The following is an 18,210-nucleotide window of genomic DNA, read 5'->3' as shown; positions in this document are numbered from 1 at the left end:
GTGTGCTCGGGGCGGGTAGGGGGAGTGCTTCTTCCTCCTTTTCCCCCGTCTAGATTTCCCCCAGTACTGTTGACTTTTTTTTAATGACTTTCCGATAAACTCTGTTCTTAAATTTGTTCAGGCAAAATAGTCTTTCGTTGTCTGTGGTCTGTAACTTTAGGATTGTAACGAACTCGTCCAAGCTTTTAGCAGAGGTCACGTTTTCTAGAAATGTTAAAGCTCTAGATTGGCATTTTTCTGTCCCCACCTGAGTGAGGGTTGAAGTCCGTCTCCTCAGCTTTCAAGGCGGATGGTCCCGTCTGCTCATTGTGTGAGGCCTACAGACGTGTAAAGCGTGCAGACGTGTGAGGCTTACATTTGTATGTGCGAGGCATACAGATGCGTGAGGCGGACCGACATTTAGGGCGTATAGACGGCGTGTAGGGAGTGCAGACGTGTGAAGTGCACAGACGACGTGTGAGGCCTGCAGACGCACGTGGCATTTTGCCCCCCCCCCCCCCACTGTCTCACATGCACACACGCTGAGAGCCTAATGCCTCCCAGGGGCCCCCACTTCACCTGGGATGTCACCCGAGCTCGCGGTCACGGGCTGTGAGGTCCCGTGGGATCTGGTCTCAGCCGGTCTCTGACCCCCCTCTTCCTCTTCACCCCAGTCTGGCCACACTGGCCACTGACTGCGGCCAGACTTGCCCCACACGGAGAGGCCTCAGCCTGTGCTGGACTCTGCCAGGAATCGCTTTTGGTGGCCGCGTGGCTCTCCCTTCGCCAGACAACACCAGACAAGGGCTTAGGAAACCCTTCATCACTCATTTACGTCTGTGCTTTGTGTTTTCACAACTTACACCACTGTCTTAAACTGTTTATTTTCTTATGCATTTCCTCCTCCCTGTAAAATTGGAGGTAGGACACTGACTGGTTCACGCTGCGCCTTCGTATTGGGAGTGGGGTGGGGGCGGAGGTGGGGGTTCCTCAGTCCATGTAATTTTCTAGACAGCCTGACTCCTGGCCTTGTCAGCAGGTTCTCATTCTAATACCAGTCAGGACTTGCTGATTGTGCTTTTAAAAAAACCAACCCAGCATTGTGTTATTATGGTCAAGCTGTCATAATGCATCATGTGCTAGACTTGTTGAAAAGGAATATTCAGTAGCCAGAATAACTGCGTTGGAATTCAGCAGAGGCAAAGAGTCATAGAAATTTAGAATTTGCCTCAGGAGATCCACACAGATTGGATCCAGTTCTTTGCACTTACAGGTGAGAGAGGGAAGCTGGGAGTTTCCCTGCGGCCACACAGAGCCGAGGATGGTGGAGCCTGGCCTGAGCGCCTCGCCCTGGCCCCCTGGCCCGTTCTCTAGGCAGAGGGTGTCAGGGCTTAAAAATCCCAAGTAAATCCCAAGTAGAAGGCAAGTTGTGACACCAAAAATAGCAATAATACTTATGTGGAATTCCGTTAAAAAGGAAACATAAGCGGAACACCTCAGGCATCCAGACGGCTCTGCTCGAATTGGCAGACGCGTTCCCGGCTGGAAGTGAACTTGGGCTGCTGGAGAGAGAAACAGAGCCAAGTGGTTTTGGTGGCAGATACCTCGTGCGGTGTCTGTGGACTCCAGCACCGGAAGTGTCTGGGTTCGAAGTTCACCTTCCTAAAACTGAGTTATTTCGTGGGGTTATGCTTGTCTGGGTTTTTAAGTTTCAGATTGATGGCGAGGAAGTGGTGCCCCCGGGGGAAGCAGGTAGATGACGGCGGGCAGGTGAGGGCGCGGGGGTGGGGGCGGGCGGCCGAGCCGCGAGCCGCGCGCTGGCAGGGCGCTGCGGGTCCCCCTTCTCCGTCCTGCAGCCGTGGTGGAGTCGCTTCGTTCTAAAAACTGCCTGGGCTCGAAGAGGGGACAGAAGCGGCCTCGGCGGGTGGAATTACCCCCTTGGCCAAGCGTGACCGGGTGACCGTGTCGCCGCTGATGTGTGTCACCGGACAGGAGGTGGAGTGGAATTACTGTACGGATCTCTGCTGTTGGGATAATACGCAGCTGTGCTCAGAGGTGTCGCACTCCTTTTTTTCAGGTGGAACATTGAGAATTTATGCGGATAGTTTAAAGCCAAATATTCCCTACAAGACAATCCTGCTGTCCACCACGGACCCCGCCGACTTTGCCGTGGCGGAGGCTTTGGAGAAGTACGGTCTGGAGAAGGAGAACCCGAAGGATTACTGCATCGCCCGGGTAGGTGCTGCCCAGTCAGTGCCCAGCAGTGCTGCGCGTGGCAGTGGCCAGAGACTCTGTCTCTTTACTTTTGAACTGAATATGGTTGATTTACAGTGGTGTGTTGGTGAGAAAGCTGGTCTTCCAATGCCAGTTAAACCTGGGCTGGTTTTCCCCGCAGGCCGTCCCTAGAATCTGGGAGAAACCATGCGTTAGATTTATGTGAGCAGCAGCATCCGTCCTTCCACTGGGAAGAGATGTGTTCCCCTTACAAACGGAGAAAAGTACAAAAAGGCGAATCGAAGAAAGTACAGACTCTCTGTAGTTCCAGCACCAAAGGAGAAGCACCATTAACGATTAGATACATGGCCTTCCAGCTTTTATTTTGCATTTATAGTGACTGTTTTAGTAAAGTTTGCTTGAGTGGTGTTCTCATTTTACTGAGGCATGTTGTTGAAGACTCCACTTTCAATCCATTTTGGTTTGCCGTTCATCATTCACCAGCATTTGCTTGATAGGCTTAGTAGTCATCCGTGATTGCTCAGGCCTAAGGAACACGTCTTTGACCTAGAGCTCAGTGAGTACAGTAAAACGTTATGCCTCAGAATTGGTTTGGTAACATGAAGGAAAATCGAGCAGATTTTCTCTTCCAAGCCACGCTTTTTGGAAGATTCTTAACCTTTAAGTCAGTCGCAAGTATATACTGACTTCTTTATGATGAGTTCTTCCCTGTCGTAATCTCATCGGAAGTAGATTTTTTAAAAAGGTATCTTCCTTTCACTTAGCAATGGATTATTAAGTAGGGAAAGTGTGACGACCCATTTGAATTCCCTACCAGGGTGACTGAGGACTCGTCAGAGTACAGCGTATGACGGTGCCATGGCTTAGACCTGGCAGCGCCAGTAGCCGCTGCTTCGCCCTCGGAGGCGTCCCTGTCCCTCTGGGTGACCCATCGCTTCCTTCAGCCCCTTTCCCTGGGCACCTGCAAGTCTGCCCTCTGATACCGTCGATGAGCTGCATTTTCTAGGATTTTTGCCTACGTGGCCTTGTAGAGTGTGAACTCTTTTTTGGCCTGCTTTCTTTTTTGTTGTTTTTTGGTCTTTTCAGGGCCTCACCCAGGGCATCTGGAGGTTCCCAGGCTAGGGGGTCACACTGGAGCTGCAGCTGCAGGCCTACCCCACAGCCACAGCAACGCCCGATCCAAGCCGCATCTGCGACCTACACCACAGCTCACGGCAGTGCCGGATCCTGAACCCACTGAGCGAGGCCCGAGATCGAACCCACGTGCTCAAGGTTCCTGGTCGGGTTAACTGCCTGCCCGGTTTCTTTCACTCGGCGTAGTGACTGCAGGAGTCCCCTCTGTGGTCTAGTGTGTCAGCAGTTGCCTCCTTTTTCTTGCCGAGTCGTGTCTCGTTTCATGGATCACTTGCAGTGTGTCCACCCGTTACCCTGTTGCTGGAGTTTGTGTTGCCTCCGGTTTTCAGTTTCTGGCCCCAAACAGTACACCTGCTGTGAACAGAGGCCTGCGGGTCTTCTCAGAGAAGCACTTTTCCGTCCGTCGAGCCAGTACTCGGAAGTGCCTCACTCTCACAGCAGGCGGAGTGTATCTGAAAGAAACCGTTTCCACGCCGCTGGGATGTACGAGAGCTCGGGCCTCTCCTCCCGCCGCCCGCCGCGGGACGCCAGGCCCTTTGCCTTTCGGCTGAGCCGCCAGGCCCGGGGAGCCTCGCTGAGGGCGAGCCCGGCCTCCCTGCTCACCGACACGCGTCCCGTCAAGTCCTCTGTGGGATCCGTGTGTTGGGAAGACGTTGTTCCCAGGCTGTGGCTTTTGGCTTGCCGTTTCATCTTTAAATGGTATTTTTCAAAGGGTAAAAACGTATCAATTTTGTTGAAGTCCATTTATCTTTTTTTTTTTTTTTTTTTTTTTTAGCATTCTATGCTTTTTGTATTCTCGATAGGAATTTGCTTTTGCCACGGGTGCAAACACGTCACCCTGTACTTCATTACAGACATTTTTAGTTTTCAGTTGGTCTTGCATTCTGGTCTCTGGCTCCATTTCAAGGCCGTGTGTGTGGATGGTGCAAGTTGAGCGTCGATGCTCCTTTTTTCCACACGGATACCCAGTTGATCCAGTGCCGTTTGTGGTAAAAACACTTTCCTGTCTCCCACTGGGTGCGCTGGCACCTTTGTCAAAGGTCCGTTGACCGTGTGTATGTTTGGTTCTATTTGTGGAGCCTGCTGTTTGATCATTTGCATGTCTTGTACCCTCTGCCAGTGCCAGACTGTGATAACTGCGGATTTATAGTGAGCCTGCAGATCACGCAAAGGCCACATTTTGTTTTTTGCTTTCACTTTTAAACATTGCTTTGGTTATTCTAGGTCTTTTGCGTTTACAAATACGTTTCAGAATCAGCTATCAATGTCAAGGTAAAACCTGCCGGAAATGTGATTGGCTTTGCATGAAAAGTCTGTAGATGAGTCAGATGCTGCAGCCTGCAGTCTGCAGTCTGGGAAAAGAGTACGAGGGCCTCTCTAAGCCCTCAGCTCTTGGTAGTGTTTCTACAGCTGGAATTACGCAAAAGACCTTGTCTGAGTTTTACGGCTTTTTTCTTTTTGCTGAAAAGCTAAGAATTTACATTCACTTGGAAAAAATATTTGACAGGTCAGTATTTTTATGAATAAAGCCCAATTTTCAGCTGGAAATAGATGAGGAAACAGATGTGCTTATCCCGTCGAGATGGCAGTAGAGGAATAGAAAGCCGTGCGTCGCTGCACGGGAGCAGAGAGGGTGAGAGGAGGCTGGCGCGAGGGCGCGGTGAGCGCTGCGGACGAGTGCGCGCCGTCTGACCTGGCAGCGGAGGAGCGGCCGGCGGGGGGTGGGGGTGGGGGGCCGCGGGGCACCTGGGCCCCAGCCCTCCCGGGCAGCCTGGAAAATTCTCGGGCTGAAAGCAAAGGGGCTGAAAGTCACCCTGAGAATTCCCGCCCCGTCCCGGCCGCCGTGGTGTCATCTGTCCTCTGAGGCTGGAGCAGCTGATCCCGGAGGGTGACAGGCGTCGGCAGCTCTTGGCTGTGGGCAGGATGGAGTGGAAGGCCGCTCGCAGGGGGCTGACGGCCAGAACATTTAAGGATTCCTCCCAGAAGGCACTCGCTGGCCGGAGAAGGACAGTCTCTCTGGAAACTGACCTTTGGACGTTCTAGTCCGCCGGCCTCTTGCGCCTTCCAGCGGCGGTCCTTGTCCGTTCGTGCAGCCGTCACTGTTCGCTGTCTTTGCCTCACTGTCAGGTGTGAGTGGACGGCCCAGACCCAACAGACGTTTGCGCGTGCCTTTAAATGAAAGACCAGCACAGCTCAGATGAGAGACCCTGGAGGTGAAGGAGCCGGGACGGGGGGGGGAGAGGTCGAAGACTGAGACTCAGAGAGAGGAGGGCAGTGCGTCCCTGAGCCGAGACCGGGACCCTGGGACCCTGGGCCGCTGGGAGGAGGCCGCGTGGACAGAGGGCTGTGGAGGCCCAAGGATGTGGGGAACGGCGATGGGCTGGAGGGAAAAGCTGGGGAAATGTGCCAGGAAGAGGCGATCCGACTCTAGAGTCTCAGGGTGGAGTATCTTAGAATGAAATCAGAGGGGATCCGACAGAAGAAGCAAGAGGAAGTGGAGGAGGAGTTCCCGAAGAAGTCCGACTAGACTGTCTCCCAGACCCGAGGCTTGGCGCTCGGGCCGGGCCGCTGAGGAGTGGGGCCGTCGCTCTGAGAGAGGTCCACGCCAGCCGTGTCACTTCGACATTGCAGAAAACCAGAGAAAAGGAAGGACAGTGGTCTCAGAGAAGAAGGTTCAAGTCTCACGTAGAGCCCTGGGGGTCAGGGTTGGCACCCGTCCCTGCAGCGGGAGCCGCGGAGCCTGGGTACCTAAGCAGCGCTTTCCGGAGCAGAGGGCCTGAGTTCTGACCCCCCGCCCAGACGCGCTCGGCCGAAGCGCACCGCTTTAGGTGAAGCTGGTGGTGACGGGTGGGTGATGGATGGAGAGGTCGGGGTCTGCAGCGCTCAAGTCGCTTCCTTGGGAACCTGCTCGCAGGCTCGCCGCTGCCCACTCTCATCCCAGGGAGGGTTTGTCAGAAGCTCGCGGACCAGGGTTCTGGGCGGGGCCGGCGCAGGGCGCAGGGGAGCGAGAAGGCCCCGTCAGCTCTCTAGGCTTTTTGTGGGAAACGCTCTTCCTGCCGATTGTCGATGGTTTGAGGATTATTCACAGTGTGCGATCATTTCAGTTCTACAGTGACTTTTTTCTTCAGTCAAACCCAGGAAATTCTTTGTTTTAAACACCTGCAGATTTGCTTTTTCGGTATAGTCACCGTTACTGGTTTTTTCCTCTTAGGTTATGCTTCCTCCCGGAGCCCAGCATTCGGACGAGAAAGGTGCTAAAGAAATTATCCTGGACGATGACGAGTGTCCTTTACAGATCTTCAGGGAATGGCCTGGTGACAAAGGTGAGGGTGACCGGACTGGCTGAGGAATTACCTCTGTGATGCGTGAACGTGCCCGCGGTGGGCTGGCCGTTTACTTGCTGGCGGACCGAGGAGTGTGTGACAGCACGTTGCGCCGGCTGGGCGCCTCTGCCCTGCGTGGACTTGCTGGGTGGCTCCCAGGCGGCCCCTCACCCTGAGGGCCTCGCTCTGCTGGGTGAGTCCCGTGCGGGACCTGGGAGAGGCTGTCGCCTCCCGGGAGGAGCACCGTGTCTCCAAGAAGCGGGTTTTGAGCACTTGGCCGGAAGTGGGGGCGGTGGTCATCGCTGGAGAGTAACTGGAGCCCCTAAACATTGTCCAGTGGTTTAGTCATTTCATGTCGCACATCCAGGCCTTTCACCATTCAGATGACTTCCCCTCATTATTCCAAAGCGGTGAGGGATTAAAGGAGTGCTTTTGATGAAATAGAGTCTTCTTGCTTTCAGATACGCATCATCAGCTAACTGTTGCTCAGTAGACGGCCTTTGCATTAATAAAGACAAAAACTTACTACCAGTTGATACTGTCAGTTTTTGAATGTAGATTGGTAGGGTTTTTTGGGTTTGGTTTTGGTTTTGGTTTGCTTTTCAGCGCCGCACATGCGGCGTATGGAGATTCCCAGGCTAGGGGTTGGGTCAGAGCGTACAACTGCCACAGCAACGCCAGATCCGAGCTGCGTCTGTGACGTACACCACAGCTCCTGGCAACGCCGGATCCTTAACGCTCTGAGCACAGCCAGGGATGGAACCCATGTCTTCGTGGATCCTAGTCGGATTCGTTGCCGCTGCGCCACAACGGGAACTCCTAGGTTGGTAGTTTTAAACACACACTTGCTTGGTACTGTTTCTCAGCAGCATAAATTTAAACTTTATTGAAGTCAGGTTGCTTTGAATTCTGAGTTTTAATTCCATTGAGTTAAGTAAGAATCACAGTACGACTGTGTGTGTGCATCGCGTGTGCGTGTGTGATGTGTGTGAATGTGTTTGTTGGTCAGAGGGCTCTTTACCCACAGCGATGGTTTATTCCCAAGCCGGTGTGCTGTTTCTCCAGCATGTAATGTGCTTGGGTGGTTGTTCATTTAAAATATCCTTTGGAAATTGCTTGCCAGGGTTTCTAGAGCACATCAAGGGAGTCACACTTCCTTCACCGAGGGAACGTGCAAGTTGGGTACCCTTGCGTTTAAATACGCCTCGGGAGAGGTCGCGCACTTAGGCTTTCTTGATGGATCTCGGTGTGGCTGTGGCCAGGCCTCTGGCCGTCTCCCCGGCCGGGAGCCTGGCTGAGCGTTGACGGTGCTGCTCTTCTAGGGATGCTGGTCTTCCAGCTGAAGAGGAGGCCCCCGGAGCACGTCCCCAAGAAGAGCAAGAAGCACGCGGAGGGGAAGCCGCCCAAGGGGAAGGAGCGGCCCGACGGCTCTGGCTATGGCTCTGCGCTCCCCCCGGAGAAGCTGCCCTACCTAGTGGAGCTGAGCCCAGGTGAGACGGGCCGGGTGTGCGCTCTCAGCTGGACGGGCTGTGCTGTCTCATGAGTTTTATGTTACGTGGCTTTTCTTTTGGCTGGCAGCCTTTAGAGAGACCATTTATGTCTTTAAAAGTAACTAACCATCATAAGAAGGTATTTATTCAAAAAGCAAAAACGCTTAAGGTCACCGGATATATATATATATTCGTGCATAAAAATAAATTTCACACGAACAAAAATGAACATGGGAAAACAAAATTTTAAATCGTGAATACAGGCGGTTTAAGGAGATGTTTAAATGATGCATTCCCTTTTAAAAGTCTTCTTCCTGCATAAACCCTGTAAAATATCAAACTACTGAAAACGACCGAGTGACGTGTGCACCTCTTAGGGCAGGTTTACTCGAGCCGGGTGTGTGTGTGTGTCGCACTGTTTCTCGGCGTGTGGGCAGTGTCCGACGAGGGTCTTCCCAGCGAGCTGGGACGTCCGTCTGGAGGGGGACAGTCTGTTCCGTTTAAATCCCAGTGGACGCAGCGCGCGTTCAGGCGAGGGCTCCAAACGTCTGGTTTGTTGAGCTCTCTGAAGCTAAAGCTGTTGTAAGGTGGCCGTAGGTAGAGACAAACGTTGACATTCTTAGAGAAATGTTTTGTACACACGTGTTTGTAGAGCACACATTTGCGCATGTGTAAAACACAGATGCACGTTTGTTTATCATTCAGCCGAAGCACGTCTTGCTCTTTGGTTCACGTGCTGTTACCACGTGGCCTGTTTCAGGACGTGCCGTGAGGGACTGCGTCACGCTCCCACTCAGGACGGCTTTAAAAAAGGCTCCGTCACTGATGATGGAAAAGGCCGGGACCAAGCTGGCTTTACGTCCGTAGCCCGTGGTTCCCTGGGCAGGAACGATGGTCTCCTCTTTGGGTCTTGAGTTTATTTTACTTACGAGTCTGTAGCTGGTGGCTAGATGTGGTGCTTGTGCTCAGTGCTCTGGCGGCACAGCTGGGTCCTGTTTCGTTGTTACAGGAAAACGGTCTTGGTTTGACCAGTGCTCTGTGATTTACAGTCCCTGTGCTGCAGGTAGCAGGGGTTTTTTTCGACGTTTTTAAAACAATTTTTTTGGTGTTTTTGGTTGTACTCGTGGCATGCCAAAGTTCCTGGGCCAGGGATCCGCCCCGTGCCTCAGCCGTGACCTGAGCTGCCACAGTGACAATGCCGGATCCTTAACCTACTGAGCCACAAGGAAACACCAAAGATTTTTTTTTTTTTCTTTTTATGGCTGCACCAGCGGCATGTGGAAGTTCCCAGGCTACGGGTTGGAGCTGCACCTGCAGCAGCCAGTCTACACTACAGCTACAGCAACGCCGCATCTGAGCCGCATCTGTGACCTCCACTGCAGCTGTGGCAACGCTGGGTCCTTAACCCATGGAGTGAGGCAAGGGGTTAAACCTGCATCCTCACGGGTACTGGTTGGGTTCGTTATGGCTGAGCCACAAGGGGAACTCTCCCTCCCCCGCCATGAATCTTATTTTTTAATCGAGGAGCTGCTTGGGAGGAGAATGTTCGAGTGGCTTTGCCTCAGCTCCCGGCCGCCAGGCCCATTTGAGCCTCTCTCACTGGTTTGGGAACACCACCCACCACGTGTCGTGTGTTCGAGGGGCGGCGCTGGGGCGCAGCTGTGAGACAGCCATTTGGTTAGAGCTTAGACTCGGGGCCATTGGGTCTGTCCTTTACTATTTGCTCGACATGCTGGAAGCCAAGGCATCTTTCCTCCCAGCGGACATCCCTGAAGACAGGTGTGCGGGCACAGGGACGGCCACTGAGTCGCAGCTGCAGAGTAACTTTCAGAGGCGTGATGGGAGGGTGCTCTGGGTGGGTAGCAGATTCAGGCTGAGGAGCCATTCATTTGGTCCATTGAACGAATGCTTGGTGTGTGTCAGACACTGTCCTGGGCCCTGAAGATGGGTCGCCAACAAAGCAGACCAATCCCTGACCTTGGGGACTTGGGTTCTAGGAACAGTTGCCTGTTTCCTGCTTCTCGTCTCCCAGGTCCCAGTCTGTGGTGCTGTCTTGCGCGTGGGAGGGGAGTGGACGGTGGGCGGACGGCGGCTGTGGCTCCTTGTCACGGCGCACTGGCCGCCGCCTGTACCGCGTGCCTGCCAGCCCAGTCCCTCCCCGGGCGGTTCCCAGCCACCTTCGGGCAGTGCGGGGGGCGCAGAGGTGCTCCGGTGCCCTGTCCGCTGACCCGCACGTGCCGCCACCCCCAGGGAGCAAGCCAACCGGAGGCCCAGGCTCGAGGGGCCCGGCTGGTCCTGGCTCGTGCTCTGCCGGCTTTTCCGTTGTCCTTGTTCGTAGCCGAGCACAGTCAGCACCTGCTGCCTGAAACGGACGTATTTTCCATTTACAGGAAAATAGTCCTCGTAAACGCTGCCTTGGTACCAGGGAGTCCTCTCCTCCCACTGGACACGTGTCGGCCACACATCTGCCACCGAGGCTGGGCTGGGGTCCTGAGGTTGGGGGAGAAATGGGGTAAAAAGGCATTTTAGCCTCCGCTTGGGATCTGGTGGTGCTCTTTCCACGGAAGGACTCGGCCGTTCCCAGTGGGGGGCTTCTGGCCTGACTTGCCTCCTGCCTGGTGACCCCACGTGTCTCGGTGTCCTCCCGGGCCTGCGTGGGTCTGCACAGCACACACCGCCGGCACGGTCCTGTCCTCACAGCCTGAAGGCGGGCGGGCGGGCGGGTGGGTGGAAATGTGCTTTTCCTCCTTGGAAAGCGGCTCACTGCAGCTCACCCTCTCCTGTCTCCTGTCTCTCTCTGCCTCCCCTTCTGCACGGCCTCTCCTGCTGCCGCCCTCACCTGGGCCCTGCGCGCGCGCTCACCCCAGGGAGAAGGGGTCACTTTGCCTACTACAGCTATCACCCTCACGAAGGTAACGCCGCCTTCCTTCCGCTTTAACTTGGGGACTGGCAGGGCAGTGCCAGCTGCCGGGGTCCTCGATGCCCTCGTTCGCGGACTCGTGTAAAGACCTTCTCTTAGCAGGTGTAGTGGGCTGTCGTTTTCTCCTCGTCTAGTAGCTGTTCCACGTCCGGGATTCACCTGCTAGAAGCCTGTTTCGCAGGAATGTCCAGTTGCTTTATTCACGCTAAGTTTTAAGTGAGAATAAAAGAAGGGAGAGGGTTATTTTCCTGTCCTTCAACCCCCCACACATTAGGAAGAGGGGAGAAGCCGGGGAGGAGGAGGCAGGAGCAGGGGAGAGAGCAGGCGAGCCAGCGTGGGAGAGGCAGGCGGCCTGGTCTGTTCCCCGCTCCTGGGGAGGAGCCGGGGGGTGGGCGTGGGGGGGCCCTGGCCCCTGGCCCCTGGTCCCTGGGGGCTGAGGAGGGAGAGGTGGTCCTTGTGGGAGGCCGGCTCCCGTCACCACCAGGTGGCGCTGTTCCCCAGACGCGCCTTGGGTGAGAGTCGTCGTGTCTCGGTAGCAAAGCTGTGCTTTAACTTGAATTTGTGCCTCCCGGTTTGTGCATCAGGGTCTGTCGTCTTCAGTCCCACGTGGAAGTATTGTGTTTGTCTTTTACGGGTTACATGCCACTTTCGCATGTCGAATGCAGCATTCAGACACTTTCTCTTATGTAAAGTTCATCAGCTTTTAGCATCTCTCTGTCAGTTTATCGAATTTTCTCCAAACTGATCATGCAGGTTTTCATTGGATATTACCCACACTGGGTTTTCTTACTCAAAAGGATTCTGTGATGTTTTCATGTGTTTGTTAATTTCACACTGACGTAATGGAATGGTAGGAAACAGGTTTCCTCTGTCCCCTGGTGTGCACCAGAAATGCAAGACGGCCATAAACTTGCCTAAAGTGCTCCTGGTTGTCATGCCTGGTCTACTTGAGGAGAATTAGTTTTGTTTCTTCTCCCAGTAGAGCTGGTGAAACTATGCCCTACGGTTTGGGTTGCACTCAGGTCCAGACGTGGGGGGTGGTCGCACCAGACTGTGGGACTGGCTCCCTAGAAAGTCCGCTCCGTGGGCGCATGAGCTGCCCTCTGGCATCTAGCGCAGCGCCTGGCCGGCTCAGCGTTCTCTAGGTGGTGGTCCCTCCTGGCCTCTTCCGCGTGTGCTGCGGCAGGAAGGCCACCCTGGCCCTCAGGCCAGCTGACTTCCCGGAGTTCATTCCCCTGGAAGCAGCTGGAGGCAGACCTGGAGCTGTAGACTTGGTGTGGAGTGGAAACCAAAATGCCCTTTGAGACGTGATCCAGCTTCGTTCAGAGTGGTCTTCTCCCGCCTCAAACGGAGACTGTTAAAGAAAGGTTTCTTTACATCTCAGTTTAAAACACAAAATTAGATGAGATGCGGAACAGGGCCCATGGTCCTGTGGGCGACGTCAGCATTAGCAGATCAAATTCAGGATGGCTTTGAATTTCAGGTAAAACAGCAGCTTTTTAGGGCATGTCCCAAACAGCGGGTGCTGCCTGGGTGTCGTGTTGGTGACCCTCCACAGCCTCTGACGCTGGTACAACAACAGGAGAAGGAAGAACATGAGGACTGTTGTTTAAACTCTGCGTGCAAGGGACGGCGTGTGAGGACTTGCTTCTGGTGGCGGCTGGTGGCCGGTGGCCGGGTGGGGGGCAGGAGAGGGAGGCTGTGCTGCACTGCTTGCTTTTCGTGCCTTTTGAATTTGGACATAGGAATGTCTGCCCTATTTTTAAGACAAAATTATAGAAGTTTTAAAATGGTGAGGCTTGTGGAAGAAGCCCTGTCGTGTGCCGGGGTTGCATGGGAGGCGCGTCTGCTCTCAGGGGGCCCATTTGCTGCCGCGCAGAGCGGGGAGCAGGCGTGGGTGGCTCGGGCGCCTTGGGCAGATCCAGGGAGTGCAGCTGTCCTGGCGCGTGAAGAGGGGGGGGTTTACATTTTTGCTTTAGGAGCCATTGTACGCGTTGCTTTCCACGCGTGAGGCGGTCCCTGTGAGATCCCGGCGCCTTTTCCGAGGAGAGGGACCCGGGCTCCTCCAAGAGGACCCGCCTCGGCTCCATGCAGCCTTCTCCCTGCGCCCCCCCCCCCGCCCCCCGCCCCCAGCCCCACGTGTCTGCTGCACCTGCGGCCGCTGTGGGGCTCCGTCCCAGCGTCCTCACAGGCCCCCGCCCCGTGGCTTGGCCCCCGCAGAGCAGGGAGGGCACAGGGGCTGGGAAGGTGATTCTGGCCCATGTGGTGACAGCTCCCACTGCAGGGGGTGCGGAAGGAGACCTAGCAAGCCCCCCCCACCCCCGGTCTCTTTCTCAACTCGTGCATGTCAGTGTGGCCCTTTATCAGCTCCCAAGATAACCCTTCAGAATTCAGGACAGCCCGTTCACAGTTGAGAAGAAAGCGAGTGGTGTTTCAGGTTCTTTCGTGTCGTAAGCTCTGTAAGTGGCTCAGTCGTCCCTGATTGTTCATTTGCTTCTGTGCTTTCCCCTGTTCTTCCTGTGTCATCTGTGGGACGTCTGTGTCCTCGCTGTCAGTCAGGAATCGTTCCCTGTGCGTGCGTTGTTGAGGCTGTCGAGCGCACCCTGGAGCAGGCCCTGTACCGAGTGCCAGGTCTAGAGACGGCTTTGCCCGCCTGGCACCTGGGTGCCGGGGGCAGGGAGATGCGGAAACGCGCGCGCTCGGCGGTGTTAGGGTCGAGCAGGGCTGGGCCCACGGGGGCTTCCCGACCAGGATGGACGCCTGGGGCCGCCTGGGTGGTGGAAAGGACCCGCATTCCTCAGGGACGCGGGCTCGGTGGGTCTGGAGGGCCGGCCTCCTCCGGGGAAAGGCCCCCACGCCTGATGCCTCGTGCGGGGTCAGGGCTTGGCGCATCCGCACTTCAGCTGCTGCCCGGTGCACCAAGTGTGTCCGTGGCCGGCGCGGCGCCCAGCGTCCCTCGCCCGGATGCCCGGGTTCCCAAAGGGGTTCGGATCAGAAAGCTTCGCAGTTAGCCTGCTGTGTGTGCTCGGCCGTTAGCGACGGTTCTAAGGGAACCCGCGAGCTCAGACCCCACCACGCCCGCTGCAGTTTGAGGGGCCCCAACGCGTGGCCGTGGCGTCTGAGCTGCGCAGCTTGCCCTCCGGTCCCGGGGCTGGATCCTCCCTGCCGCTCAGGAAGCAGCTCTAAAGGCGCCTGGGCGCCGGCCCTGAGGCCCGAGTCCTCGGAGGGACCGATGGCTCTGAAGTCAGGCCAGGCCCCTGGGTTGGGCGGGCCGTGCGGGCAAGGAGCGCGCGGGCACGTCTGGCCGCGAGCTCCTCCTCCTCCTCGGCTCCCGTCGAGACGTTCCCGTCCCGGCACAGGAGCCATCTCGGCGGTTCCTGGCAGCACGAATGACACAGAGACCCGGCCTCTCTTCCTGCCCTTCGCCCCCTTCCACCCCCTGCGCGAGCCAGCGCTTTTCAGAGCGGCTCTCGCTGGATCTTGATGCCAGGGTGGCCGCAGGCGTCCCGCAGGCCCGCGCCTGCTCCGGGCCGTGGTCCGGGGGCTCTGGGGCAGAAGCTTGAGGGCATCCGCTTGAAAACCGCCCAGTGACCCCACTCCGCCCCGGGTACCCCGCGCCCAGAGACGGCAGGTTCACGGCGGGAGGGTCTGGTCCCTCACCTCCGACACCTTCTGATGGCGGACTTGCCCGTTAGAGTCACAACGCAAGTCCAGGCGGGGCCGGCGTGCGTCTGGGGCGGGGGGGTTGCTGGCGAGCAGGACACCCTGGCGGCGCCGTCAACTCCCGGTCCCCGCAGCCGGGGGCCGGCGCGCTTTAGGTCTTCATGGCCGTTGTGTGGGTCCCAGGGGTGAAGCCGCGTGAGGTCAGTTGGGGGAGTTCTTTGCAAAGAAGTCCTGACGGTGGGGAACGGTCGTGTCATTTCCAAGAGACCTTTTGTTTGCTTGTTGTTTCGGATCCCTTGGCCACTGAAGCTCTGTTCCTTCTCTTTCTGCAGACGGCTCCGACTCCAGAGATAAGCCAAAGCTTTACCGCCTCCAGTTAAGCGTCACCGAGGTCGGGACGGAGAAGTTCGATGACAGCTCGATCCAGGTGCACTGTGCCGCGGCGTCCCTGGCTTCCTTCTGTGGTTCTTGGGTTCCGTGGGCGCCGCTGGGAGCGCAGGGCCTGCCTCGTGCCTGAGGAGATAAACGTCACGGCCTCGGAGGCCCCTGTCAACAGTTGGTTGGCGCTGGGCCCTTCTCTTTGCTTCGTTGTGGGTTGTGTGCATGCTCTGCCTCCAGAGTCCTCTGAGCCTTGGCTTTTCTCCGGCGGCCTGGCGGGCTTCTAGTCTGTTTCCAGGTCAGGGAGTCAGCCTGTGTGAACGCGCCCGTCGCGGGCCGGCGCGCGGGGTAGGAGGCCCTCAGCGACTGGGGCTAAGTGCTGGCCGAGCATGGTGCTGGGGCTTGCCCGCAGCCGAGCTTCGCAGGTGCCTGGAATGAGGGGATGGGGTCCGGTCGTCCCCCCCGCCCCCGGGGAGGAGACGCCGCCCTCTCGGGGGTGAAGCCGTGGGTTGCATTGGCCACGTCACTGCTAGTTCTCGGCGCCCTCGCTTGGCCCAGCAGTGAGCCCGGCAGACCGGAAGGTGAGTCCTGAGGATCTGCGTAGACTCCCCCTTTCATTCCCGATCGGTGTCCAACACGAGCGCGTGCTCTTGAAGGCGGGGGTGCAGTGTACCTGAAAGCAGGCTCCTGGACGCTGGAAATAAAACGGTCTCTTGTTTTGACAGTGATTACTTATTTTTACACTATTGGGAGGACATCCGTTTAGACACCAGAAACCTAGAGTTTATTAGATTACATTTGTCCTGAGAGGGACACGCCCAGGTTTAAAATCCGGTTTTTAGGTGCTGAGGACTTGATGATGACAAGTTTGCTTGGTTTCCTTTATCTCCAGTTGTTTGGCTCCGGAGTTCAGCCCCATCACTGCGACCTCACCAACATGGACGGGGTGGTCACCGTCACGCCGAGAAGCATGGATGCCGAGACCTACGTGGAAGGACAGCGCATCTCGGAGACGACCATGCTGCAGAGCGGGATGAAGGTGCAGTTCGGGGCGTCCCACGTGTTCAAGTTTGTGGACCCCAGCCAGGACCACGTGCTCACCAAGAGGCCGGGGGACGGAGGCCTGGCCGTCAAGGGTCCCAGACATAAAGCGGGGTAAGTGGTAGCGTCCCCGGAGACTTCAGGAGCCTTTCTGTCGCCCTGAAGCGATACGAAGGAGGCATAGATCATGTGGGTTTTCTGGTGAGAATTTTTAAAAATTCGAAGTTTGTTTGTGGTTCAGGTTCTTAATGATTTGAGTTGGTTTCAGAGAGAGGAAAGAGGTCTTTGTCTTGAAACTAGACATTGTGGCGGGTTTTTAAATTTTGTTCTTCAGCTGATACGTAAAACCAGTACTTTACCTGTTCTTCTGTGAAGAACCGTGGTGTTCTATGGGATGAACCTTTCGCGGCCAAGATTTTTTGTGGAGCTCTGGGTTTTCTGTTACTAGTAAGGGAGCCTGCTAAGCTCTTTTTACGAAAGAGGATGCTGGGGCTCCACCTAGTGCCTGTCTGAGGACGTGCGCCACGGCCCGTCCTGGGAGAGGAGACGCTGCCGTCTGGGGAGCTTCTGGGAGGGCTCGCAGTGAGACTTCCTTCGTGATGAGGTGTCTCTCTAAGGCCCCACGGCTCAGTGCTCCCTGGTCTGTGCTGCAGGGAACAGGCGTGGACGGCGCGTCCCGCCCGGGGTCTGTCCCGTGACCCGCCCTGGGGTAGCCCCTCCGAGCCCCTCCTCCGGGCCAGGAGGAAAGCTTTGTGGTTGGTCCAGGTTGGTCTTTGGTGGGTTCGGCGGCATTCTGCCTTCTGCTCCTGCCTCTCTGTCCGTCCTTTGTGCCAGCGGACTCCTGGCGGTGGAGGGGTCGGGGCGCCTGCGGTCGGCGCCCTCTCCGAGGCGGAAAGTGGGGGCAGGCCGAATGCCGTGGCCCCGGAGCCCAGCACAGGCTTCCGCAAGTGGCCGCAGTCCCTTGGTTCCCGAGGAGACCTGCCCGTGCCTTTGCTCCTGACCCTGTCCTCCGGCTTTGAGCGGGAGGGGTCCCTCCTGGGTGCCCGCTGTATCTGGGAGGCCCGGGAGGCCCTGTTCACCTCTCGGCCCGGCCCCCTTCCTGTCTCGTCCTGACCTTTCCGCTGGCTCTCTTCTTCGGAGGGCGGCTTTCCGTGTCGACCATCAGCCTTCCTTCAGCTGGTTTCTCCCCTTCAGCACCAGACGGCTGGACAGGATCGTTCGCCTGCTCAACGGCCCCCTTTGTAGCTACCCCAGGGCTGCTTCGCCAACACGGGGATGTGACCTTTCTCCCCAGGTGCTGTGTGCTGCCTCGCGGCAGGGCCTGCAGCTCCTGCCTCTTCGTTGCATCTCTGCGTTGTTGCCAGGCTTCGCACCACGTTTACTTGGCCGTGTCAACCAGCAGTGCTCCTGTTGGCATCTGTTGCTGTGTCCGAACGCGCTTCCGCAACCTTCTGTGTCCCACTGTTCGGGCCGGTCCGCCAGTCTTATTGGGTGGTGGTTTTCCCTGTGAGGACATTGCCTCCGACTGCTTTACGGCCACGACGGCCCTGCCTTGGGGGCCCGCAGGTGTCTGCTCTCATCAGATTTCTGGCTAAAAGCAGAGATGGTGTAAGACTGGGGCTCTAACGTCTCAGTGCGGGTGGGGCTGTGGAAGTTTGCGTTGATTTTTGTTACTTCCTTCTTCCTGGGAAACGAGTGAGAACGGCTTCCTGGTTGAACACACCAAGACTTACGCGTGCATCCGTGAATGAGGACTTGCGTGGCCACCCCCCGTAACGGGGTTCTGACATCAGGCTGTCGCATGAACCTCTAGGTGGGTGACACGTGTATTCCCCCCCCCCCCCCCGCCCCGTGTATGTGTGTGTTTAATGGCATCACATTGAGGCAGATGTACGCTACGATTCCGTGTTCGCGTGTGTTGTGACGTGAGCACAGTCTAGCTCGCGTCCACCCCCGCACGTGAGCACAACACGGTTTTTCTTGTGATAGGAACGTGAAGGTTTACTCTCTGGGCCGCTCTCACGGGCACAGCCTGCCGTGCTGCCCG

General features: G+C 56.7%; 1 protein-coding gene across 8 annotated transcripts in view; it reads left to right on the top strand.

The window, feature by feature from the left end:
- Positions 1-18,210, top strand: part of AFDN (afadin, adherens junction formation factor) — a 129,024-nt gene that overhangs the window by 56,424 nt on the left and 54,390 nt on the right. For 7 of the 8 annotated variants that reach the window (XM_047769737.1, XM_047769732.1, XM_047769736.1 and 4 more), the window contains exons 6-11: positions 2,057-2,214; positions 6,560-6,671; positions 7,994-8,161; positions 11,029-11,073; positions 15,077-15,171; positions 16,015-16,277. In XM_047769737.1, the coding sequence (XP_047625693.1) occupies positions 2,057-2,214; positions 6,560-6,671; positions 7,994-8,161; positions 11,029-11,073; positions 15,077-15,171; positions 16,015-16,277 (841 nt within the window). The remainder of the gene's footprint in view (positions 1-2,056; positions 2,215-6,559; positions 6,672-7,993; positions 8,162-11,028; positions 11,074-15,076; positions 15,172-16,014; positions 16,278-18,210) is intronic. The other variant, XM_047769738.1, reaches the window with a different exon arrangement.

The sequence above is a fragment of the Phacochoerus africanus genome, chromosome 2 (assembly GCF_016906955.1).
Source record: "Phacochoerus africanus isolate WHEZ1 chromosome 2, ROS_Pafr_v1, whole genome shotgun sequence".
In the NCBI taxonomy this organism is placed as follows: Eukaryota; Metazoa; Chordata; class Mammalia; order Artiodactyla; family Suidae; genus Phacochoerus; species Phacochoerus africanus.
Note: the sequence above shows the minus strand (reverse complement) of the source record. Positions and strands in the feature narration are given on the sequence as shown.